The sequence below is a fragment of the Hylobates moloch genome, unplaced genomic scaffold (genome assembly GCF_009828535.3).
Source record: "Hylobates moloch isolate HMO894 unplaced genomic scaffold, HMol_V3 SCAFFOLD_34, whole genome shotgun sequence".
Lineage (NCBI taxonomy): Eukaryota > Metazoa > Chordata > Mammalia > Primates > Hylobatidae > Hylobates > Hylobates moloch.
In genome coordinates this window covers 2,181,966-2,208,283 of record NW_026652309.1, presented here as the reverse complement: position 1 = coordinate 2,208,283, position 26,318 = coordinate 2,181,966, and the positions used below count along the sequence as shown (strand labels likewise).

General features: G+C 49.4%; 1 protein-coding gene across 3 annotated transcripts; it reads left to right on the top strand.

Annotated features, from left to right (window-relative positions):
- On the top strand, window positions 1–25,493 carry LOC116463365 (endothelin-3). Of its 3 annotated transcripts, none has more exons than XM_032146445.2 (5): window positions 1–254; window positions 790–1,078; window positions 20,527–20,703; window positions 21,880–21,960; window positions 23,841–25,493. In XM_032146445.2, the coding sequence occupies exons 1-5, from the start codon at window positions 203–205 to the stop codon at window positions 23,875–23,877; spliced, it is 636 nt and encodes a 211-aa protein (XP_032002336.1). In that variant the 5' UTR covers window positions 1–202; the 3' UTR covers window positions 23,878–25,493. The 3 variants fall into 3 exon arrangements, with proteins under 3 accessions (XP_032002336.1, XP_032002335.1, XP_032002339.1); XM_032146444.2 differs by having other exon boundaries at window positions 203–254; window positions 21,880–21,925; window positions 23,841–25,397; XM_032146448.2 differs by lacking the exon at window positions 21,880–21,960 and having other exon boundaries at window positions 203–254.
- The last annotated feature ends 825 nt before the right edge of the window (window positions 25,494–26,318 follow it).

Sequence of the window (26,318 nt, the reverse complement as noted above, 5' to 3'; positions counted from 1 at the left end):
GCACAGGGATGGGCAGCGCGCTCTGAAAGTTTATGACCGCCGCAGCCAACTCCTGGCCGGAGCTGGAGACGCAGCGAGCGATCAGCCGTCCTCGAACCCCCACAGCTGGAGGGCGAGGCCAGCTGTACCCGGCCCCAGTGCCCTTTCGCGGCCACAAGCGGCCGTCCTCCTGGTCCGGTGCTCAGGCGCCTGATCTGGGTTCATGGAGCCGGGGCTGTGGCTCCTTTTCGGGCTCACAGTGACCTCCGCCGCAGGTAAGCGCACGGGGCGGCGCGCCTCTCCTGGCGCGAGTGCACACAAAAGGACCCAGGGCGGGGGACCCGAGGCGCGGAGATGTGCGTCGCGGGGAGCAAACTCTTGGCTGGGCTCTGCACTCCTGAAGACGCCTGGGGGCGGGCTGGGGAGCAGAAGCGGCGCACAACGACTACCCGCACGGGCTCTGGGGGTTGCAGCCCGCGCACAGGCTGGAGACCTGCTGCCTGGGCCGACTTGGTCAATTTTTCATGAAACTGGGGGCTTTTCAGAAAGTTTGCGAACTATTCAGAGGCTCTGCCAAACGCTGGCAAAGTTTTCAGAAAGTATGCAAAATGCATGCAAGTTTTCAACGGGTGCAAATAGCTTGCAAGCTTTTCAGAGAGTGTGCAGATAGCTTGGAAACTTCAGAAACTGCGCAGAGCTTTGGAAACTTTGCAGACATTTTGCTTGCTCCACCCCCCTCCTCAGGTGTTTGGGGGTGGCGGGTGTTGAGGGGTCTGCACACTCAGGAGCCCCTCAATCTGCCTCCTGCAGGATTCGTGCCTTGCTCCCAGTCTGGGGATGCTGGCAGGCGTGGCGTGTCCCAGGCCCCCACTGCAGCCAGATCTGAGGGGGACTGTGAAGAGACTGTGGCTGGCCCTGGCGAGGGGACTGTGGCCCCGACAGCACTGCAGGGTCCAAGCCCTGGAAGTCCTGGGCAGGAGCAGGCGGCCGAGGGGGCCCCTGAGCACCACCGATCCAGGCGCTGCACGTGCTTCACCTACAAGGACAAGGAGTGTGTCTACTATTGCCACCTGGACATCATTTGGATCAACACTCCCGAGTAAGTCAGCCTTTTGTGGTGAGGAATGTGGCTCCCAGACCAGGCCCACATCTGCTCATTCCCAGGAGGACCTCACTCCACCCCAGCCCCACTCAGTTAGCCCAGAGCCTTCCCCTGGCACAGCCTTTAGCTCTTGCTGGGGCCTCCTGCCAGCCCAGGTCTCTTCTGCAGGTCAGGGGTGTGACCCACATCCCCCCTGAGGGCCTGGCCCAAGAGAAACTCAATCCTGAGTTTGATCCTGTGGAAGGGGGAACCCTCTCTCTGAATGAAGTGAACTGACCAGGGGGATTAGATACCTGAGAAGTCTCTCTGAGCCTCTTTTCTGAGACAGAGAAAGCCCCGAAAGTTTATCTCATTCCCCAGGGGCTAAGGGGGCTCATACTCACTGTTGACCCCGCCAGGATCCAAGGGGTTTAAAATTCCTTGAAAGCATCCTGGTCTCCAGGGAGTCTAAGGGTGGGTTTAGCTGAGCCCGATAGAACCTGCACAGTCCACTCGGGGTGGAATTCCCCTGGGATGGGCTCCCTTCCTCCCTGCGGGCCCCCCTGGATGCCAAGGCAGGGTGAATTCACATCAGCTCGCCCATGGGCCTTCCACAGGCTGGCTCTAGTCACCCACTGCCATGGCCGCAGAGGGCCTTCCCTTCTCTCCTGCAGTCCTTAGGAACTCTCTTATCCTAGGGCCTAGATAGCACCATCCTGAATTTGTCTTGGGGTTCGTCCTGTGGGGAAGTCAGCCTTCTCCTGGGGCCATGTGGAGAGAGTGTGGCTCTGACAGGGGAAGGCTTTGATGACTCCCAGTGTTCAGGGAACCCCTCCTGCAGACACATCATCTTGCAAGCCATACAGAGGGCTTGACCTTGCTTGGGTCACCAACCCTCTGACACTGGCTTCCCCATCTCTAAGATCTGGGACTTGGATCAGACGCCTCTGAGTTCCGTTCCCTGGGTGTTCGTGGGATCTCTTGGGACTCCTGCTTGTACCCTATTAGGGATTCTTCGCTGAGAACTCAGAGATGGTTGTGAATGCAAATCCCTGGAAGCCTGGAAAGGCAACTTTGCCACCATGTCCCAGAGCCATCTTGATTCAGGTTCCTCACGGTTACCTTTATCCCCAAGCCCCATAACCTCTGAGCCCTTGGTAGCAGCTTTCATGGGGCTCACTTACCTACCTTGTGTCATCGGCACCTCAAAAATGAAGTGCAGAGCAGGGTAGTAAACCTGAGGGGTGGAATGTCTTTCAGACCCGGGGACAAGACCTCTAATCACATCCACGATAGATCTGGAACATCGCCCTATCATGCTCGAAGGGCAGGCAGCGGCTTCACATTGAGCCAGCAGGACACTTGCACAGGGTCCTGCACTCAGAAAGACTCTGGCTCGGCTTAAAGTCCTGCTGTCACTTAATACTTTCTGAACCAAGAGCTGCACATTTGCATTTTCTCCTGGATCCCACAAATTCTGTAGCTGGTCATGATATCCTGATTTGCTGGCTGGGCTGTGTCCACCTAGAGGATGGGAGGTGCCTCCCTGTTTCTTTCCCTTTGTGGGGAAGATAGAAGCTGTGAGTGTTGGGCCATCATCAATTGCCTCTTACCCTCAGACGGCAATGGGAGTCACCTTTCCTTATAGCCCCTGCACCTTGGCACCGCCCTTTCTGATTCTTAACCCGCGTCATTGTGCTCTGATCAAATTCACTTCACAGAATGGAGGGCACTGGGCAGTCACAGGAACCGAGTTCTTGTCTTGGCCAGAATCCCCAGCTGTGAATCTAGAAGGAGAAAGAAGAAAGCTAATGGAATGACAGGCGGGGACCTGGGGTGGTGGGCAGGTGGGAGAGGATTTGGAGACCATCTCTTTCGTTCGTTGCCTGTTTACCAAGCCCCGGAGCACTGGCTGAGGAGGAAGCGATGACTTGAGACATGTCCGAGAGTCTCAACCAACACCCAGTGATCTGTTTAAAATTCTGTCTCATGCACCCTGCGATCGTTTGAAGTCCTGTCTCATGATTTCGAGTTTGTCCTGAAATGAAGCTGTGGATCTCTGACTTTTTCCAGGACAGCCAACTTGATAACTTTCCCCCTGAAGTGTGATTTACCTCTTCCCCTCCTTCCCAACCCTGGTTCAATTTAAACACGATGAAAGAAGGATTAAATCTGGTGTTTGGGCATCCCCTGAGCTACTTGGGAAACAAAAATGACAATAGCCAGACTTGAGCATTTTGAAATTAGACAGATAAAATAATTCTTATGAGGCAGAATTTCCCAAATGGCCTCCTTCCCTCCCTTCCTGCCTCCCTCCTTTCTTTCTTACCCTCCAAACTTCCTCCTGCCCTCCCTCCCTCTCCGCCTCCCTTCTTTCCCTCTTTTCTTTCCTTTCTTTTCCCTCCCTCCTTCCCTTCCTTCCCGAAACTCTGTAGATGTGTAGATAGGTCTATTTGTCATCTTTAAAATATCTCAGACAAGACTGCAATTTGAGAAAATGGGCTGTAGTGACAGGGAACACGAGTGATGGGGAGTAATCTAAAAAATCACTGAATTGAGCAAAAGAGGCACTGGAAGTGAGTGACACAGTCTTTTCTAGTGGTTCTGTCTCCCCACTAGATCACAACCCCACCTGTCACGTGTTCCCGTCTCCTGCTGTCATGCCCTCTTCATTCAAGGACTGGCCTCGTTCTCCAAATTTCTCCACCAGGTCTGATTTCTCCCTGTCCCAGCGGCAGCTATTCTGGGCACTAGAAAGAGCCTTGATTCTTGTGCCTCAGTCAGGGGTCTTGAACTTTTGGGTGCTTTTCGCCTTTCAGAGTCTTTCCTCCCATGGCCCATCCAGCTGCGTGAAGACAGAATCAACACTCCTAATCGATCTTTGATGGACATTTCTCTGAGTACAGTCATTTTTGCTGCCTTCAAGGATCTGCGATGCGCAGGAGTCATGTTGGGAGTTACTACCGAGACCCGCTTTGCATCTCCTCGAGGAAAGTGAACTGTCTAGTCCAGGCTCAAGAGACTAGTTGGTCTCTTAAGTCTCTTTTGGAAAGAAGGTCTGAGATTCCTCGGCTGTCCCTTTAGCCCTCCTGCTTTTTTCCCTCCTTAGTCCTTCCAGACCCGAGCTTGGTCGGCCCTTTCTGTCAGCACCCAGCATGGCATGGATGTTCAGGAAATACTGGTTGACTTTTGGCTAAGTCCTGCCACCTGGGTACTCTGGCTCATCTTTGCTCTTGCTGAGCCCCTAAGTCTCCAGTGCCTTCTCCCACACAGGGGGCCTCTTTCTCCAGGTGCCTGGCTGCTCCTCAGGGTCCTGCACATCCCTGTAGACGCGCGTGGGCAAGAGAATTTTTCTTGGGGATGTTGCCCATAACTTCCGTGATATCTTCCCAAAAGTCCATGGCCCCAAAGAGGAACCAAATTTATACTTGCCCCTTCAAGGCTGCTGGGATCACAGCTCTTCAACGGGATAGCATGATTTCCATTAGCCTTTCCTTGGCTGTCCCCCACAGTCCCCAAGTCATCCCACCACTGCCAACAAAAACAAAGTCCCAAATCAGAGAAAAACATATCCCATCCTACTGTCATGGAAAAGTTGCCAAGAATAACATAGTAAGGGGACAGGTGGTGAACAAGAGGTCCGTGTGCCGATGTCCTTGTACACTGCGGCTGTTCTTTATGAGCAGACTGAAGAAACAGATACCAGGTAGCTGGGGCCTGTAGGAGTCAGGGTTCTCCAGAGAGACAGAACCAACAGGGTGTGTGTGTGTGTGTGTGTGTGTGTGTGTGTGTGTGTGTGTGTGCAGATTAGGCATATATCAGAAGTGCAGTTGCCAAAGGAAATATTTGGTTGCTCTTGGGGGCCATGGACTTTTATGGAGGATAAGACGGAAGTTATGGGCAATGTCCCTCCAGAGATATATATATATGGAGAGAGACAAAGAGAGACTTTAAGAATTTGGCTTGCACGATTGTGGGGGCTGGCAGGCCAGAAATCTGCATGCCAGTAGGCTGCAAATTCCCGAGGGAGTTGATGTCAAGGAGGTCTGGAAGCAGAATTCTTTTCTGTTCAGGAACCTGTCTTTTCTGTGAAGGCCCTCAGCAGATTGGATGAGGCCCACTACATTTTGGAGGGTCAGCTGCTTTGCTCAAAGTCTACTGATTTAAATGTTAATCACATGTCAAAAATACCTTCAGGGCAACATCTAGGCTGCTGTTTGACTAAACAACTGGGCACAGTAGCCTAGCCAAGTTGACACCTAAAGTGACCCATAACGGGGATGTCAGCTCAAACCACATTTCACGGTGGACCAGCCCCTCAGAGCCTGGCTGAAGACTGAAAACCTGTTCATCCAATGGCTAACTGAGCTGTGAAGCACCCAGCAAAGAGCCCCACTGTGTTCCTCCCCGCCCCATGAGCTGAGGGATCCTGCCATCTGTTCATCCCTCTAAGGACATCTGACAGAGGCATTGTGATGCTGGATGGTAACCGTGTTTTCCAAACCAAAATCTGACACACATGGGCTGGCAAATAGGAACGTAGTTATGAAAAGAACAGGGCAGGATGTTGGGAATCATGACCATGGTGGAAAATTTGGGATTTACACTCCCCACTTGTGGAGAAGACTCCAGAATCCAGGAGTGCTGCCCTTGAGTCCTGGCCATGACTATCTGTGTGACCTCGAGCCAGGAGGTGCTGTTGCCTCTCTGTGACCCTCTGGAAGGTGCAGACATCAGCCGCTCCAGGACAGTGAGCTGCCAAGTCTCTCCTAATCCCAATAGTCTGATCAGCTCTTATCAAGATGCCCAAGCCGGCTTCCTAGGCTGCCCTGGAGCAAGCCACACTTAATCCGGCAGGAATGCCATTTGTTTGGAGTTCTTTTCTCCCTTGAAGGCATAAAGAGTTAAAAAAAAAAAAAAAAAAAGAATTAACAAAACATTTAAACTTGTATTTTAATGTGTTCTGCCACAAAAGGGCAGCGTCACAGATTCTGGCTTTGCCTTCTGTGCTCTTCAAGAAAGGCATCTTGGCATGCTCTCAAGAAGAGATATTCCAAATTTTAGAACATCCCAATAGAACGGTTGGATCTGGAGCCCCAACTTCCTGCACATGAGGAGCCAGCTGAGCACCAGAATGTGATTTTGAGATCCCGATAAAAGTCACCCTGGGCCAGGCGTGGTGGCCCACACCTATAAACCCAACACTTTGGGAGGCCGAGGTGGGCAGATCACTTGAAGTCAGGAGTTTGAGACGAGCCTGGCCAACATGGTGAAACCCCGTCTGTACTAAAAATACAAAAAATAGCCAGACATGGTGGCATGTGCCTATAGTCCCAGCTACTGGGGAGGCTGAAGCAGGAGAACCGCTTGAACCCAGGAGGTGGAGGTTGCAGTGAGCAGAGATCACGCCACTGCACTCCAGCCTGGGTGACAGAGCAAGACTCCATCTCAAAAAAACAAAAGTCACCCTGACCTGTGAGCCACACCTGGCAGTATCATTGTTGGACATGTGGCCATTTGAGGCAGAGGGCCAGTCTTTCTGCCATCATGGTTTTGGAAAGGAGTCATGAATAGTCTGCTACCAATCATGATGCCGAGCATGGATGGTGAGGATGGCCGACCATGACTGTGACCTCATGTCGTCTCATGGGATCAGCTTGACAGCCCCATTAGTTGGATGCTATTGTCCCTGTAGTTTACAGGAAGAAGCTGAGCCCAGGAGGCGGAGTCAGTTGCCCAAGGTTGCAGAGCTTGTGAGTAGGGACTGGGCTGCCAGCCCAGAAGTTTGGCCCTGAAGCCTGCCGTGTAAGCCTCCTCCTGTGTGCATGTTCCCAGCATGGGCTTCTTAGGTGACTAATATGCCATCTTAGGTGACTCCTGCTTTCGTTCATTCAATATGTTTTCCCCGAGTGCCTCACCTGGGTCAGTACTGAATGGGGCTCTGGGACCCAAGAATGAATAAAAGACGTGGTTCCCCATCCATGACTGATTCAGGGTGGTTTTGTTCTTTTTGAGACAGTGTCTCGTTCTGTCGCTCAGGCTGGAGTGCAGTGATGCGATCATAGCTCACTGCATCCTTGAACCCCTGGGCCCAATTGAATCTCCCACCTCAGCCTCCCGAGTAGCTAGAACCACAGGTGCATGTCACGATGCCTGGCTAATTTTGTGTTTTTTTTTTTTTTTTGTAGAGATTGGGTCTTGTTATATTGTTAGGGCTGGGGTTTTGTTCTTTTTGATAGTGATGATTCATATATATAATTCTATGTAATCATATATTTGCCCTTTTGCAAGATTATTTTTATTAACATATGTAACACATGGGCAAAGCCCAAATCCTTGGTCCATCACAAGTCCTACATTTTATTTTGGAAATGTAGCCTTGGCTTGCATAGAAGCACATGACTCTCCTTTAGCCTACCAGAGCCCTTGGTGGTTTCTCTGTGGGTAAGAGGGGCTGGTTGAGCGTGCACTCCAAGCAAACCAGAAAGTTTGTCCTGATGTGAGAGATGCTGGGACAGAGGGGGCTGAGTCTAGGGGAGAGAGCGAGGGACCCCCAGGCCATGAGCCCCATTCCTGGGGCAGGATTTTTCTTTTCTTGGCTGCTGCTCTGTGCCTTGTTCTGCCTTCTTGCTTCTTGGTGTGGTTACGGGAGCAGGGCAGACATAGGAAGTGGGGCTGCTCAAATCCATCTCTTCTTGCAGATCCAGCTTCACACTTTGGTTTAGAGACTCCTGGGGTTTAGAGAGAAATGAGGCCTGGGGCCACTCATCCAAATTGTCACATGGAGGAGGAACAGATCCATTTGTAGGGGTTAAGAGCTCAAACTGTGGGCTCGAATGCCTGGGCTGGAATCTGGATCTGCCACTTAGGAGATGTCACCTCTGAGAGCTTCAGTGTCCCCATCTGGAGAGTGGGGGAATAGATAGCACTCTATGAGGAAAGATGTTTTCAGGATGACACAAGAAAGTACACGGGGCGTGGTTAGCACAGCGCCTACAATCTAGTAAACACTCAACGTCTTGAAGACGGTGGCCACAATGATAACAACACAACCTCCAGCCCTGCAGAGGCCCTTCCTGGGCCAAAACCAGTCCTCCTGCCATATCCAATCCTGTGATTGGAGGATGTTGGCTGGTGAGTAGAAAGTCCTTTCTCAAGTGCTGCTGGGGTCCACCTCTTTGGACCTTCTGACTCTGATCTTAGCTCCTGGAGTGCCCCGGAGCAAGCCTGTCCACCCTGTCCCCTGCAAGACGGTCTGTTAGCCTCAATTAGCAGAAAGCTTACAGACTCTGGGAAAAGGTGTGCCTGGCTGTCTGCTGTTGCTGATAAGCAGCCTGATAAAGACTCTGTGGTCAAAGGTCGCTGGGCTGGGCTGAGATTCAGTCCCGCCCTTCCAGCCCCTTCTTTCTGCTTTCTATTGCTTCCCTCTCCCCTTGGTAAATCATTGGAAGTTTTCAGGAATGGGGCCTGGCGCTCTTTGCGGGCACCGGTCTGGGGCTGTGTCTGTGAAATAGGAGGTAGGGGTGGTGATTGGGGTGATTAGGGTGTCAGTTCAGGAGAATAGGAATGATCTGTTTACCTCTTTGTTAAACACCTACGGTGAGAACTCTGTGAGGCATCTGTGGCTCTCATGTCCTTGGTACGTCCAGCAGAGTAGATATAATGCCTTGTAATTTGCAGCTGAGGACCCCATGGGGCCCCAGTAGCCTCACCTCTGACCTCACCCAGCATTGCCTAGGACCTGAAGTGGGTGTCACCAACCGGGAGTCACCAGGAAGCAATCGAGGAAATCCCACAGACATCGATTTAGAAGACATCATTTCATGATGTGCTTTTGAGACGGGCATGTGAAAGAAGAGGGTGTTGGCCAGACTAAAAGGGACCCTGAGCGGCCGGGCGCTGTGGCTCACGCTTGTAATCCCAGCACTTTGGGAGGCCGAGGCGGGCGGATCACGAAGTCAGGAGATCGAGACCATGGTGAAACCCCGTCTCTACTAAAAATACAAAAAATTAGCCGGGCGTGGTGGCGGGCGCCTATAGTCCCAGCTACTCGGAGAGGCTGAAGTAGGAGAATGGCGTGGACCCGGGAGGTGGAGCTTGCAGTGAGCCGAGATTGCGCCACTGCACTCCAGCCTGAGCGACAGGGCAAGACTCTGTCAAAAAAAAAAAAAAAAAAAAAGAAAGGGACCCTGAGCTTGAGGTTCTGACTGATCATGGTTTCAGGAGTTTTCCCCCTCACATAACCATTTCTATCTCTTCCTTAGAAATTAGTGCACTTTTGGGTACCAGTTTTCAGTTGGAGTGGCATATTTTTTAGAACACTGGACTGCAAGATACTTCTTTAAAACTGGAGGGACTTAGGGCTAAATTTCACAGTTTGTTGGAAAGGTCAGTCCTACGAGGTCTTTTCTGTTGGGGATGCACAGGTAGAAAGCCCGTTTTCTGCCCCAGAGTCAGCAGGAGGGGTGAGTGGTCCAGGAACAAAAGCAGACTTGGTGGAATGCAACTCATCTCCGCTTGGGAGACAGAGGGACTTGAGGCTGGAAGGCAGTTTGATTTGTAGCAAGAAAACTTGGTACAAAGAGGTTGTGACCCTGTGTGACCCCGAGGGAGAATTTGGATTTCTGCTAGATGAAAGGGCCGTTACAGTGAGGAACTTGGCCTTAAAACTGAAGGCAGATGAAAGGCTCTGATGTGGCTGGTCATGTTTGTTCCTGCAAGAATTTAAAACAAAGGAAGCTGGGAGGCAAACAATGCTTCTGCTTTATGATTCCGGTTCCAAACCTCAGAGGGGGAGCTGTAAAGGGTGACCCTGTCTACGGCACAACTCTGCGTTCCAGTGTATTGGAAGTGGATGGTCTCTGTTTTGCATGAGAAAGTGACCTGGTCTCCTTCCTTGTCGTGTTTCAGTTGAATCAGAGTTCCTCAAAATTGGAAATGCACACGCATATACACACAGACTTTTGCCCACTTTGGAATAGAAATTAATTGCACTGGGAAAATAAATTGCAGAGCATGGCGGAGTATAGACGGCCACATGTGAATGAATTGCTTGTCCGCATAGTTTTGGGAGCTTCAGAATCCCGGCTCACCCACCAAGCCTCCCAAGAACAGATGGACAGGCCGAGGCATCGGCTCTGTTTCTCATCTGCCCCACCTCAGAGTCTTAGGAGGGCCAAGAGCTTTGGGAGAACTTGGGGACATTCACAGGCTTGGAAGCACTGGCCTCCTCTTCTTTTGTGGCCTCCTCAGGGCAGACTTGGTGGGAGCTCTTAATAAACAGTAACTCAGGAACAGAACAGTCAGGAAGGCCTGTTCCCTGGCTCAGTAATTTAAAACCCAGAAACAGCTTCCTTTCATACGCATTGATGACAAAAGTGCTCACAGACGCGACCAATAATGTGACTGGCCCGCTGGTGGACAGTTTCGCCTCACAATTTGGGGAGTGTAAAATAGCTCTGCCGAGAGTCAGAAGCAACTACATGAGACAGCAGAGCTCCGTGTAATTTTTCTGGATTTTTAGGAATCTGATTTCCATGGGTCTCTTGCAGGGCTGGGAATAGACCGGAGTGAGTGAGGCACTCCCTCATGTACAAACTTTCAGGAGGTACCAGAAAGTAGGAAAAAACAAGTCAAATACAATGCACTATTTTCAGAAAGCCAAAATGAGTGCAAAAAAAATTCATAATTGACCAAAGAAAGAATTCAAGGCAAGTCCATAGAGTAAAGGGAAAGCAAATTTATTAGAGAAGTAAAGAAACAAAAGAATGGGTGCTCCATAGAGCAGTGGTCTGGGCTGCTTGATTGAGTATACTTACAGTTATTTTTCGATCATATGCTAAACAAGGGGTGGGTTATTCATGAATTCCTGGAACTGAGGGTTCCCCCTTTTTAGACCATATAGGGTAACTTCCTGATGCTGCCATGGCATTTGTAAACTGTCATGGCGCTGGTGGGAGTGTCTTTTAGTGGCTAATGCATTATAATTAGCATATAATGAGCAGTGAGGACAACAGAAGGTCACTGGGTTGCCATCTTGGTTTTGGTGGATTTTGGCCATCTTTTTTTTTTTTTTTTTTCCACATCCTGTTTTATTAGTGGGAGTCTTTGTGACCAGTGTCTTGTGTGGACCTCCTGTCTCATCCAATGAGTAAGAATGCCTCACCTTCTGGCAATGCCGCCCAGTAGGTCTCAGCCTCATTTTACCCAGCCCCTATTCAAGATGGAGTTGCTCTGGTTCGAACACCTCTGACAGAGCTACCAAAAGGGCATTACGCAAGGACACAGACAATTAGGTTAGGTGGAAGATGAGCGTATCTTTAGTCATTGTGATGGTGAGCATAAGTCTTGCTCGTGAAGCTCTTTTCCATCCTTAACCTGGTGTCTCCTGAAAATTAGCAAGGGTGTCTTCTCTTGCTTTCTTTAGATTATTCAAAGGCATGTATGATGGTGTTGGCATTTCTTTTTAATCCCTTTGTACATAACCCTATCTTTACGAAAATACTTGCTCCCTGTTTTCCCTCTTCTCTTTCCACTGCTGGGAACTATTTTGAGCCCTGTCTGTCTGCAGCTTTGCATAAAGTTATAATGAGGCTGGGCCAGGCAGCCACGGATTTCTCATGCTTACATTCGGCCTGGAATTCAGCAGGGTCACTGGGGGCTGGGGAGAGAAACTCTAGCCTAACTCATTTGATGCATTTGGGTTGTACCAGATGGAGGGAAACCTGCTAATCTGTAGGATTCCATAGACAGCTTAATTCCCCAAGTTTTGGAGGAGTTTGTTTCTCTAATTTTTTTTTTAGCCATAAGTCTTGAAAATCCCACACCACATAACAAAAACAGAGGTATTTTTTCTGTTGCTCTCCTTTCCTTTGACCCCCTGGTGCTTCCTCCAAATATCCTTAAGTGTGCAGGTGCCTGTGTTAGGGGAGGAATAGGTCTATGGTCCAATGAGCTGATGGGATGATAAATTCTGCGACTTTGAGATTCTTTTTAATCTCAGCCTTATGGTAATAGGCCATGGAAGAGTGTAAACAGTTTGGGCTAAGGCTTTCTAAATACAGTTGATGAGATCCTGGGAACCACTTATCTTGGGTGGGGTGGAGCACCTCACTTTGAGTTTGGTGTTAGTGCTGGGGCAAAGGTCTAAGGCCTTCTCCAGTGATTGTGCTATTTAAGAATGTTCAAGGGATGGTGAGGGCCTTTGGAAATATCTGAGTGGGGTTTGGAGCCAGAGGGACCCTGGAGAGACCCAGCCAGCCCTTTTGTTTCTCAGGCCCAGAGGGAAGGTGCCCACCTTTCCTGTGAATGAGTCATCCTTGTGACTAGAAGCCTGGATCTGCCAGCCTAGTGAAGCCTCTGTTTTGCCTCTGGTACCTTACCTATCTATGCAGCCTAGTTTGTCCACCAAGGTGCTGATGTGGCCTGCAGGAGTTATTGCCAAGACGTAATTCTTCCATTTCAAGTAATCTAGAGGCCACAAGTAATCTAGAAGATTTTCTAGGAAAACCCCTCAAAGACCAGCTGATTAAGGACAAAATAAGTAGAGATCCATTGAGTCAGCCAAGAATGTCATATGTTTGGGACACTGGGTAGGGCCGTGCAGTGATGGCTCATTTGGACCTTATTCATTCATTCATTTAACAGGTGTTTATTATTGAGATATTGGGACCTGATTTTGAGCCAGACATGGTGTCAGCTGCCCTGGATGGAGAGGTGAATGGGGCAGACACAACCAGTGGCTCTGGCTGGACAAGGTCCTGCTGTTGCTGAGCCAGGGGGTTATGCCTGGGCCAGACACCATCTCTCAAACGAAACGAAGGAACTGGCCCTCCCTCTTAGATCTGATTGGTAGGGGTTAATGCTCAGTACTCTTTTTGAAAATGTATGTGATACTGTTAAAATTCTCAAACAGCCAAGTCCTGGGTAATTCCAAAGGTTCTTTGAGGGTGAAAGGAGGGGGATACAGTAATTTTTTAAAAAGGCAACAATTAACCCACAGCACATTGCTCACTGCTTTTGGTATTTCCAAATATTCTAGACTCATGGGCTTTTTCTGAGGGCTGCAGGAGATGGACTTCCCACCTTGTGGGGTGGTGGGATGAACGGTCTGCCTTGGGTCCTCCCAACTTTAAGCCGTGAGAATTTTCTGCAGCAGAAGTAAAGCTATGAATTGCCGGTTCACTGTTCTGATGTTTAGGAAGCACGAGCTTTGTATAATATTCTTTAGAACCAGAAAGCGCCTGTGTGTGTTCTCTGCTTATATAATGAGGTCACTGAGGAGCTATGTTTCCTGGCCTATTTTCTTTCCTGGAGGTTGGAAGGGCACCCCATGGGCTGTCTGGCATAAGGCCTGGCCCACAGCAGACTTTCATAAGCATTTGATGAGTGGGCAAGGAATAAGTTCAGTAGAAGACAAAACTTCTGAGGTCGTCAAATGAGTGTCCAGGGGTGGGCTCTGAGCCTCCTGGGAAGGAAGGGATGGCGTGCCTGCCTCTACCTGCTGAAGGACAGACAGTGGGCAGTGGGCACACCTGGGGGAAAGGAGGGCCATAGCCTGCTTCCACCTGTGGAGGACAGACATTTCACAGTGCACACACTTGGGGGAAAGGACTCCAGCCAGCTTACTGTGCTGGGTTTGTCCTGATTCTGAACATGCTTTTGTGTGTGTTGTTGCAGTGAAGAAAATTTTTCCTTGTCCTCAACAGCTGGGGAGACTACAAGCCTTCCTCTTACACCCAAGAGGCCATGGTTGCCATCTCATGAAAGTGAGGTCCAGGATCAGCCAGAGTTCACTGGTCACAAGCAACAGAAACCTAGTCTAGCTGGCAAAGCACAGGAGGAGTTTACTGGAAGGACGCGGGAAAGCTCACAGATTGGAGGCAAGAAGAAGCCCTAGGCTCTGAAAGGAGAGGTGTTAGGACAGGATTGGGGGTCTAGGGGTGCATCAAGTGGACAAGGGAGGGCGGGGCCACTTGGCAAATCATAGCTCCAGAGTGTTTTCTGATCTCGAATTGCCCCTCAGGAGTCTTGGGAGAGAGGGGGTCCTATTGGCCCAGTTTAGGTCTCCTGACCAGTCCTCAGGCAGAGGTAGGTGAGGCCCATCAATTGACTGCCCCCCAGAGACCTCACACAATGGGAGGCGGATAATTCTCCAAAGAGAAGATGGCAGACTGGATCCTAGGAGACAAAAATAACCAATGCTGGCCTCAGGCTCCAGAGAATTCCCTGTTTCTCAGTCCTTGGAGCGCAGGTGCCCCTGTTCCTGGTCCTATCCTTCCCCTTTGTCTCCATGTGTTGTGCGTAGCAGTGTCTGCTGGATGTTTGCTGAAGCAAAGGGTCACTTTCATGGGCCTTTGAATAGTCAGCCACTTCCACACCAGAGATTGCATATGTCGGCATGCTGGAGGGCATTTTGTTTTTTCTAAGGGTATTTGGATTAATTTTTCTATTTCACCCTGTCTTAGTCATTAGAGCCACGTTCTAACTGGTTCAGATTACAGATGGTAAATAAAGGTGATTGACACTTTCCTCCCTGCCCAGGCAGACATTTCTAAGCTTGGGAGAGTTGATGAGTGGTGCCTTCTAGGGAATGTAATAAAGTCTGAAATTGAGCTGTAGTTAGAAAGCATGCGAGGGTCTAGAAGTTGTTTCTCCAGGGAATGGCAGGAGGTAGTATCCAATGACTGCTGGTGCCTGGCAGCTGGGGGCTGCCTCCTGACTGTCTGCTAGTGGGAAACAGTTGTTTCTCCTCCCCTTGGCCACAGGACAAGTCACAGAGCCACGCTTTCTGTACAATATGTCCCCTGAGCCAAAAGGCAATATTGCCTCTGCTTTCCCAGTTCGGAAGGAAAAATGTGAACCGAGGAAGTAGATCATCAACTTGACATGTATCCTAAGTGTGACATGAACACGTTCTATTTGTTGGGGAGACACTCAAGTCGCCAGCTGGGCTTTTTAAATGAAAACAACACCTCTATTTAAATGAAACAACACCTCTATTTGTAAAGAGGAAAATAGTATCAGGTACTCATTTTGTTCATGTGTCATCTGACCCATCTGCCTTCGCTTTATGGAATAAACCACTAGACTAGGAGTTGTAAACTCAGATGCTCCTGAGGGCCAGACACATAAAAAAGATGAGTGAAGGGGGCGGGCCAGGTATAAAACTACTGAAAATGGTGGGGACTGGGGCAGAATGGAGGGTTTATGCGCAGTCTCTGACATCATTACCCGGCTGCCATGCTGGAATAAGAGGTTGGTATTAGCACAACTTCCAATTCTTCAAGAAAAGCTGGAAATTGGGATGTTTATGTGAAATTTCCAGATTTAACAAAAAACACTATGGTTCACGCCTGTAATCCCAGCACTTTGGGAGGCTGAGGGGGGCAGATCACGAGGTCAAGAGACTGAGACCATCCTGGCCAACGTGGTGAAACCCTGTCTCTACTAAAAATACAAAAAAATTAGCTGGGTGTGGTGGCGTGTGCCTGTAGTCCCAACTACTTGGGAGGGTGAGGCACGAGAATCGCTTAAACCCAGGAGGCGGAGGTTGCAGTGAGCCAAGATTGCGCCACTGCATTCCAGCCTGGCTACAGAGTGAGACTCTGTCTCGAAACAAAAACAAAAACAAAACACTGTTGACTGAAAAAAGCTGACAAAAACGCCAATTTGCTAACCTCAGTACTGGATTAAAAGTGTATGTGTGCAGGGCAGGGCCCCGCCCCTTGTCTGTCTTTTCATAAGTTTCACCCGGAGTCTAGTCCAGTGCCTGCATGTTGAAAAGCAGTTGGCAAATATTTGTTGCATGCTATTCAGTTGTGGGGGGTGGAATAAAAACTGGGTTTTCAATAGGGAATGACAGTTTGATAAGCTTTCCCAAGAATTTAGAATCTGGTCAGTGGGAATATCTGTGTCTCTTCTTTAAACTTCAGATATACAGGCCAGTTTCCTGATCAGAAAGATGGAGAGTGTTATGAAAAGGCAACACAGAACTTAAAAACAGAATCTTTAAAACAAAAGTCAGCTTTCCTTATTTAAAAACTTCTTGTAGAGAGAAATAAAGCGTTTTCAGTGTGGTGCCGCAGATGAAGAATGAATATGGGAGATTTGGGGATTTAATATTTAATAACACTTATACATGATGTTTGGGAAAACGTGAAAAATAAGAAACATTTGATAAACAAGACTCTGATGTCACCATACCAATCAAATAATGAATGTTCTGAATACATAAGTTGAGTGATAATTTATTAGATGAACACACACAACACCAGAGATTGCATATGTAAGTGTGCTGGAGGGCGTTTTGTTTTTTCTAATGGTATTTGGATTAATCTTCTCACCTGCTTTTCTTTTGCATGGAGCTTTGTGTTATAACTGAGACATGAACAGATGGAAGAGCTGCCTACTTGTATAAAGGATTGTATTCTGAAAACCCCATTGTATTATAGAGCAGTAGGCCCTAGCCACTGGGCAGGGCATGCTGGTCAAAGGTTCTCGGCCAATTTCACTTCATGTTCATGGTCCACCGTTAGGTCCTTCCTGTTCACTACTCAGTAAACAGCCAGCGATGAAGCAGGCCACAAATGAAATATAAATGCTCATGAGATATGAGTACATTATCACAACTGAAATAGAAGTGCTCATGAGCTGGTAATCTGGCGTCAGACGTCGGTAAGAAGGTGGTGTCGAATGAGGTGACCTGTGGCCTTGGGCTCCTTATTACCCTTCTTTATTGCTAAGTCAACCATCTCAAATGCCAAGCTTAGTAGATGGGACTTTTCTGATACAACTCACTTGACCTCCCAGACCAGATAAATAACAATAGTAGCTACTGTTTGCTCACGGCACTTTGCTAAGTGTTTTCCATGCAGAATCTCCTTTGCTTTGTCCAGCCACACTTTTGTTGACCAGGAAGTTGTTGAGAGGGTGAAGTGATCATCATGTAACATAAGAACAGTATTATCAGGTCATGTGTCTCTGTGTGTACCTTGCACATACCTGTACCTACTGGCCTTTTTTCCTTTACCTGTTTTCATAGTCCAACAGCATATAACTCCTGAAGGCATGGACACATAGGGATATGCCTTTCTGTGTCCTTATGACACTTACATTGATACCACGTATATAGTGGATGCTGAAAAATGTTGGAGATTCTTTCAGTGATTTTTGTGGTTATTGAACTCTTTAGGGTGAAAAGAATCCAGTCTCGCCAGACTAGAATGATCTCACCATGAACTACCAGTTGCTCAATCAATAATCTGTTCTCCTGGCCTTGTGTGAGGCCCATGGTGGGTAAAAAAAGAAGTAAAAGACCTGCCCTCTCTTTTGAGGATCCGGTAATCTGCCTTTAGACTTGGGTAAGAAACACCGCATCTCTGGGCCCTGTGGGTTAGAGGACTGCCTCTGACGCCACTCTGGCCATGCCTCCCACCCGACTGCAAGAGTCTGGGACTCAAAGCCATATGCATCCTCTTCAAGACCATGTTCCAGGTATTCAGGGGCTGGAATTCCCTACTCACGCATCCCCAAGACCACTTCCAGGGCCTGCACAGGTATCCTCCAGGGCCTGACACTTGGGGATGAGCAGGGCTCCGGCTACATATGTCGAGGCCTGCAGGGTGACAGCTGCCTACAGGATGTGGGGTGGAAGGAGCTTGGAGGAAGCAGCCTGGGGCATCCACAGGGAGTGCTTGAAGCCAGCGCTGGTGTGGGATGGAGCAGGATGGCAGAGAAGGTACTGGGTCTCCACCACATTTCAATATGGAATGGCCAGAAGCCCAGGATTCTAAATTAAAGGCTGGACCTGCAAGGCGGCATTTGGAAGCCACATTTGTCCAGATACAGGAGATAACAATTTTTCGTTTAAGGGCTTATCAGATCGATTGAAACCTTTAAATGATTAGCCCTGTGGGAGGTGGACCTCCCTTGTGAACTCTTGTTCCAGACTCTACAATGTCAGGGGCAGGCTCTGCTGGGCCATCAGCTTCCCTCACCTCCGCACAGGTCAGTCAGCAGACTGCACACCTGGAAGGCCCAGGCCTTGGTGGAGGGGCTTCTGTGCCTCAAGGCTGTAGGGGAGGGGAGGGGGCCGTGCTTCTCTAAACATTCTCTGAAACTGCCAGGGCTCGTTTGCATACCAGCACTTTACTGCGCTTGGCGGCTGGGGAAGTGCTAAGCCTGTCTTTATTAACAAATACCATGTTGCCTTGTTTCCTTACTTAAAACACTTTAGAGTGTTTTTGCTTAAGTTGAGTGGCTCTACACGTGCAAATGCATAACCAGCTGACAGCAGTTTCAAAATTGCAGGTCTCGCTATTGATGGAGAAATGGGAGTGTTGTTATTCCTTAGGTGTAATTTTCACCAAGAAATGGGGGGATGGATTTAATGTCAACACTTAGAGATTTAATGTGGCCCTATTACTGGAAAAATACACCTTTAGCCAAACCCTGCCTCAAAACAATGTCTACATTGTCTTGCTGCTCTCCCTACCCTCATTTCCCATTCCTGAGAAAAAACGGGCTTGAAAGAGGGTTCAGCTCAATACAGGGCTGGATCCTGCCCTCTGTCTCCGTTTCCTGAGCACAGATGGCTCATCAGCGGGGCCTGTCTCTGCCTGGAGGGATCCCACCACCTCTGTTTCTGAGGAACTTGGGTGGGAGGGAGTTAGTGGGGAGAACAAGAGTCAAAGAACAGGGTGGGGTCAGTTTTAGGCTCTTGTGTCCAACCCAGCAGGGAGGTGGGGGCGGGGGATTCCCTCCAAGCATTAGGTCACTGTGGGGCGCCCTAGCCCAGTTTGCCCTCACCATCTCAAAAAGGCTTTATGGTGTGTGTTTCCAATGAAAAGAAATTCAATTTGATTTTTATTTTGAAAATGCAGGGGGTGGCTGGGCACGGTGGCTCACACCTGTAATCCAGCTCTTTGGGAGGCCGAGGCGGGCAGATCCCAAGGTCAAGAGATGGAGACCATCCTGGCTAACACAGTGAAACCCCGTCTCTACTAAAAATACAAATAATAACAATAATAATAATTAGTCGGGTGTGGTGGCACGTGCCTGTAGTCCCAGCTACTTGGGGGGCTAAGGCGGGAGAATTGCTTGAATCAGGGAGGCGGAGGTTGCAGTGAGCTGAGATCATGCCATTGCACTCCAGCCTGGGCGACAAGAGCAAGACTCTGTCTCAAAAAAAAAAAAAAAGAAAAAGAAAAAAGAAAATGCAGAGGGGATGTCAGGACTCCCTTTGAAGTGGATAATTGGTACTACTCAGTGGGGTTCATGGAAACCAAGGTGGTTCATCTTTGGGGACCAGCAAGAAAACCAAGGTTTATTGGAAAAGCGGCTTTGGCCACATGTTTCTTCTAGCTATTAGTAATTTGTTCCTCAAATCAAGCTAGTAAGTTAAGCATCTGCTTTTAACTTCTTCCCACTGAACTGCCTGGCAGGCGCCCCCTTTTTCTCTGGCGAGTGAGGATTTGGATGTGCACACTCACTAGAACCAGCTTTCACAGGTTTTGCTCTGAACCACACCGTCACACTCCTCCTGCCAACGCCAACCATAAACGAAATTGGTAAGCAGTTTCAAGCCTTCTTCATAACGCGGCTCTTCTGAGGCTGGCTCCACTTTCAGCTGCATGGCCAGGCCCTCACCCGCCTCTCAGAGGGCACGGAGTGTTCCTTCTGATGTTTGTCTCTTTGAGGAAGCAACTTTCAGAGGCCAGGATGCATCTCTAATGACTGTAATTGCATTTGCCATCTTCTCATTAGCACAAACCGCAAGGCCTGCTGTGCACATGGAAGAAACTCAGTTCAAGGCCCAGGTCTGGCCTCAGGCTGCGGGGTCTGATCAGGGCAGGTGGTCTGATCAGGGTGAAGACCCAGACCAGCACGTAGGTTGCCCCACATGCCCTTGGCACAGGAAGAAAAGGCTCTGGAAAGGGTGCTATGGTTGTCTTTAATTATTTCCTGGCTTTCCATGGAATGAGGTGGAGGCCCAGATGGTACTTCCAGAGCCGAGGAGCAGAACCCGGCCCGGAGGAGCTAGGCCGGCCATGGTTTGGTCTTGAAGAGAATGAAAGCCCACCCATGTTCGCAGAGCGCCGAGCCCTGGGGCGTTCAGGCCACACCTGCAGCTGGTGCCTTGGGTGAGGCTAAGGGCCTCACAGGTGCAGGCACACATGCCCAGATGCCTGCTGGGCTCCAAGAGGGCTGGCTGCTGCCCAGCTACCCAGACCCTCCATGTCCTCCCATGCCCTCAGTCCCAACTCTCTTCCTGGGGGTTGTGGAGGGCAGGGGGTGCACAGTTCACTCCAGAACCTTCCTAAGACCCAGAGCGGTAGCGGGGAGGGTTGTGAACACCAGTTTCTGAGACCTTTTCAGCCAGGCGGCGGTTCTCACTCCACACCCTTGGGGGCCCCTGAGCAGGGAGGCCTGGGTGTGCTCACCTAACGTTATCCTGTGCTTTGCAGACAGACCGTGCCCTATGGACTGTCCAACTACAGAGGAAGCTTCCGGGGCAAGAGGTCTGCGGGGCCGCTTCCAGGGAACCTGCAGCTCTCACATCGGCCACACTTGCGCTGTGCTTGTGTGGGGAGATATGACAAGGCCTGCCTGCACTTCTGCACCCAAACTCTGGACGTCAGCAGGTGTGACACCTCCTTCAGCTTCACTCATTTGCAGATACGCATCAACCCTCGGCAGGGGCAGGCCAGGGGCTTCTCAAAGGAAGGTGTAGGATGGTTCAGTCATATCCTGACCCACTGTCGTCCTGTGGGCCAGAGAAAGGAGGTGCTGAGCCCAGAAAAGACCCAGGTCCTCAGCATCAGGAGGGCAGGAGATGCAGCATCCCCACCCCCTTGCTGCGTTTTGGAACAGAAGCTTCACAGTGGCCATAGCTGCATCTGGTTTCCAGACGTATGTTTTTCTGGCCTGCACAGCACTTTGTGAAAATCTGAATAAGTTGCCAACACTTAAAAGATTGAAGAATTAACCCCTGCCAAATGCATATTTTTAGCCTTCTCGAAAATAGCCCATGATAAGAGTGCAAAAGTCTTATGGGGCGGGGGGATCCCAGCACGTAGGACCATCTGGTCTCAGAGCCCCCTTCTCTTTGGCCACTCTTGGCTGGAACTGAGTGGGGGCATCTCACGTTTGAGTAGGACGTGCAATATCCATTTACCTGCGTTACTAATTTATCTTACTTTGTAGCCCCTGGAGGCTCCCAAGTTTGAGACCCTGTGGTCTCTCCTGGCTGCTTTAGGGAAGCTTGTAAATCACGTTGAATGGAACAAACAGGCAGCGTCCATGTTTGACCCAGGGGCTTTGAGCTGGTATTCACTTAACAGGTATTCCTGTTAATGCTCCTTACTCCTCTTTTTCTTAACTTCCGGCCAAGATTCATGAACCCAGCAAGGCAGATCGGCCCTTTCAAAACCCTTCCTGGGGCAGGCGTAGGTGAGCTGCCCTGATGCACACAAAAGACACATAGGCAGGGGTGAGCTCCCAACACCCCAACAAGGCAGACGGTAGCGCTCAAGACCCCAGGATCTGCCGTCTGCGAAACCCAGTGTGAACTGCATGGTTTTTCCCTCCTTCTGGGCTTTTAAACATCCGATGAATGAGTGAGTGGTGAGTATATTCTGTACTTTGGTAGAAATCCACCCACCGAGTGCTCAGCCTTCAGAAACTGTGCCTGAGACGCAGTCCTTGGGGAACGCACTAATGTGCTCATTGGTGGGGAAGAGGAAGTCATAATTTGACACCGAAAAACCAGCCACAGGGAAAGGCAGGTTGATTCATTAAAACCAGCTCTCTCCCCACAGTAATTCAAGGACGGCAGAAAAAACAGACAAAGAAGAGGAAGGGAAGGTGAGAGGTGCCAACAGAGGCCTGTGTCAAAGGAGGTGAAGATGTGACATGTCATTCCTTCGGGGGTGGGTGGAGGATGTTTTGAGGGGATGGCATCTGGTCTGGTCCAGTGGGAACCCCAGATCTCATGGGATGCTGCACCCACAGGCAATGGTGCCTTTGGTGGACCGTTTCTGGGGGCAGAGCAGGCTGAAGCTGTGGATAGCTGCTGTCACTTGCTGGGCCCTGGCCACCCTACTCTGTGTCCTGGGAGCCAGCCCTTGCATCCCTTGTAGCTCTGGGCAGTGACGTCCTGCCTGGATTTCACCTGGCCTGGACAAAGCTAGCCAACCACCGCTCTCAGAGGCCCCGCGGGCTGCTCTGCCCAGACCCACGCTTCGCCTCTGCTTCCTTAACAACATGTGGTCTTTCTCCTCAAAAAACAATCATTTCTTCTTTTCAGCAGCTGATTCTGGGCAGAGGTGAATTACCGCAGCTTGACAGCAGGGTCCCTTGGTTCGCCAGTTCATGTTATTATTTTTTTTAACCCACCTGTCTTTTTTGTATGAGAGATCCTGAGGGTTTCCTGCAGTCAAACTGGGTTTATTTGTCATTCTATCAATCAGAAGTCGTTATTAATGACTCAGCGGCACATCTGCAATGGGATGGTAATTTATGTTCATAATAATAGCCTGGAGGTGGCTTGGGTTTCTACAGGGACTGATCAAGGGAAGATGAAACCATGCTCAGTATACAGGAGGCTTTCCAAATTGGTGCCAGATCGCTTCTAGTCTAGTCCAGAGAGGGATCTGTCAGCATCCATAATAAAAATGGAGCGGGAGGAGGAGGGCCGAGGCGGAAGAGACAGAGCCCGGGAGAGCATGAGTCAGACCCAGATGGTCCCACTTTGCCTCTTCATTCTTTTTCCTCTTTTTCTCTTCCTCACCCCAAACCAAAGCTCCTCTCAGCGAGGGCGGGATGTAATTAAACCCATCTATCCATTGCATCATTTATTCATTCACTTATGCATTCGTTCAGCAAAGACTTGTTGGGCACCTGCTACGGGCTGGGCACCCTTCTCGATGTTGGGTACATAGCAGGAACAAGGCATAGGATCTCTTTTATGGAGCTTAACTAGTGGCGGATGCAGACAGCAAGCATGTACAATAGAAAGTGAGATTGCAAAGAATAACAGACACGGCAAGGGTAGGAGGCGTGGGGTGGTTGCAGTTTGAGATTGGGTTGACGTGGCCTCGTCTTTCTGACCAGGTGACCTGAAGGAAGGCTGGGAGGAGCCATAGGGATGAGTGAGGGAAAGGGATTTCAGGTAGGGGAACCAGTGAGTGCAAAGGCCCTAGAGTGTGCTCGGGGAACAGCCAGAAGGGAGCCCTATACAGGAGAAGCACACCGGTCCTTTTGCTGTTGTGGTGATTATTACCGTTCTATGTCACATGTTCAAAAGATGTGATTGGTGGTGCAGGTGTCCCAGCAGGAGCTGGAAAAGTGGTTCTCCCAGGTCTCTATGAGTCATGTAAAGCTCTAGTAAGAAGCTTTACTTGGGAAGAAAAAGTCTCTTATTAAGCCAATGTTCTTGCTTTCTTGCAAGATTCAAGTTAGTAATTCCCAGATTCACATTCTCAGAGTGGAAGCTGCCACCATCCTTAGCTTGTGATCATCAAGGATGGGGCCAGGCTGCGGGAGGGCCCCTGGCAGCCTTGTCTGCTGGTGTTATTCTTTTCACACTTTTCCAGTCGGGTGATAGGCTCGGAAATTGCTGAGAAGCACTGGGAAGAGGGTACGTACCGTTCCAATCAGGGAACAGGCTGGAGAGGCAGTGGGAAGACGTTCCCTTTTTCAGCTTCACAGAGCTACAGAGCTACGCTTTCATAACATACCTTTCTTTTTTTTTTTCTTTTGCCCCCTTTCCCCAAGGTAGGTTGAAGTCAAGGACAGACAAAGCAAGCAGGCTTTAGACCTCCACCATCCAAAGCTTGTGCCTGGCAGTGGACTCGCCCTCGCTCCGTCTACCTGCCCCCGCTGCCTCTTTCAGGAAGGAGTCCCTTAGGAGGACAGGCCTGCAGCATCCTGGTCTCGGGAGGCTTCTGTCATTGCTCACACACAGTTCAGATTTCCACCTCTTTATGGACAAGGAGTGAATTTGCCTGGGGCAGAACACCCACCCAAAGAGTCCCCACTTAACAATAACCCCCCACTGCAAGAATGCCCAAATCCGAATGACCCCAGTTTTCCTAATGGGTAAAATGATCCCAGATGTGCTCCAGAGCATGACGCCCGCAGCTCCGGTTTCATGCAGGAAATTGTTTTTGGAGAGCTTTGGCAAGTTGGAAAGCCACTTACTGGCTTTTGACATGACTTCTCTTGGAGAATAAGTGGACTCCAAGCTAACTCTTTGCAAATGTAAACACATGTCCATCTTGTAATAAATGCAAAATGCCCGTGCAGCAGAAGCATGCGACTTTCATATCCTTGCCTAGAATAGGCTGCATGGTGTATGTCAGTGAGGGCCACGAGGCGTCGGCTTTAGATATAGATCATAGCTCTACAGGAGTTTATAAATTTGAAGCTTATGGGATTTTGGCAGAGAAATTTTCAGCTGCGCTTGATACCCACCAAAAGAATGTATCTCAAAAGAATGAAGGAAGAAGAAAAAGGATCCTTGATGTTTGTGACAAGAAAAGGAGAAAGTTAGTATCTGCAATACAGAGCTTGTTCCTGTTCAGTGACTGACCCTCTGTATTCTGTATAGACACCAGGCCGATATGTAGTGGAGTTCCCAGGGCTTGTTTGCAGGAAGCCGACTGTAGAGACAGCCCCAGCTCAAGGCTATTCGGTTGAATATTTGCTTTCATGAGTAAATGTGGATCTTTGGGAAATGGCTTCAAAATAAGTCACGAGCACAAATTCTTTGTAAATTATGTAAATTCCTGTTTATATAAATTGGCAACAACTTGCATTGTCTGACAGTTCAAAATCTCTTTCAGCTGCGCTCTTCCCACCGAGCTGAGCTCACCGGGAGTGTGGAAATGTGACCCTGCTATGTAAAGTCGCCTGCGCAGGGGAGGGGCTGCCCATCTCCTCACTCAGTCACAGAGAGATAAGCAACGGCATTTGAGTGGGTGTCCAGGGCCCCGTAGGGAGACATTTAAGATGGTGTATGACAGAGCATTGGCCTTGACCAAATGTTAAATTCTTTATGTGTATTTCATAAGTTATTACAGGTATAAAAGTGATGACCTATCATGAGGAAATGAAAGTGGCTGATTTGCTGGTAGGATTTTGTACAGTTTAGAGAAGCGATTATTTATTGTGAAACTGTTCTCCAACTCCTTTATGTAGATCTGTTCAAAGTAGTCACTGTATATACGTATAGATAGGTAGATACGTAGGTAGATTTTAAATTGCATTCTGAATACAAACTCATATTCCTTAGAGCCTGAATTACATTTTTAACATGCATATGCGCTGTTTGGCACCGTGGCAAGATGGTATTAGAGAGAAACCCATTAATTGCTCAAATACTCAGAAAGTACTGTCAAAAGCCTAATAAAAAACCTAAAGTTTGCTCTGATTTGTGGGATTTTTTCCTCACTGTCTTTATGTGCATGGTTGCGCATCGACTTTTCATGGACCTCTGGAGAGGATGGGAAGAAGTTGTGGTTTGGGAAGCGGAATCCATCTAAAGTCAGTTATGGAGCTAGATGAGGGGCTGCCTGAATATTAAGGAAGAAGTGGGGTTTGGGGACCGTTCCAAGAAGATAAAACATTCACAGCAGTCAGGAAGAGAGAAACCTGGGGAGAGAGCTGGTTCTTCCCCCAGACCATTGTGTCTTCCTAGCAATAGGGAGGCTTCCTTGTGGCCCTGCCAAAGATGGCTGTGCAGCCCAGGATTCTAGGGAGAGGGCACTGCTGGGGTCTCAGGATTCTAGGGAGAGGGCACTGCTGGGGGGCTCAGGATTCTAGGGAGAGCACTGCTAGGGCGCTCAGGATTCTAGGGGGAGAGCACCGCTGGGGCCCTCAGGATTCTAGGGAGGGCACTGCAAGGGAGCTCGATTCCAGGAGACGGCACTGCTGGGGGCGCTGAGGATTGCTAGAGAGAGGGCACTGCTGGGGGCTCAGGATTCTAGGGAAAGGGTGTGGCTGCTGAGTTCTTGATAACCAGAAGGCAGCAATGATCACACCTGCAAGTCTTTAAAGCTTGTAAGATATCTCTGGGGATTGGGGATGTTCGGAAAGAGTGGGGTTTCCTTTATTTTCTTTCTTACTTCCTTTCCTACCTTCTCCACCTGCCTTTTAAATAAAGAATCAGAGACCGTGGGAGGCAGAGAATTGGACAAAGACAGGCCCAGCTGAAGAGCAAAGAGAAATCCAAGAAGAGGAGTAGGTTTGATGGCTA

Bases quoted from the DNA above. Each gene is read 5' to 3' on its own strand.
- LOC116463365 (XM_032146444.2), top strand. From the start codon at position 203: ATGGAGCCGGGGCTGTGGCTCCTTTTCGGGCTCACAGTGACCTCCGCC. The intron at 255-789 runs GTAAGCGCACGG...TGCCTCCTGCAG, and splicing joins CACAGTGACCTCCGCCGCAG to GATTCGTGCCTTGCTCCCAG. The intron at 20,704-21,879 runs GTGTGACACCTC...CTCTCCCCACAG, and splicing joins CAAACTCTGGACGTCAGCAG to TAATTCAAGGACGGCAGAAA.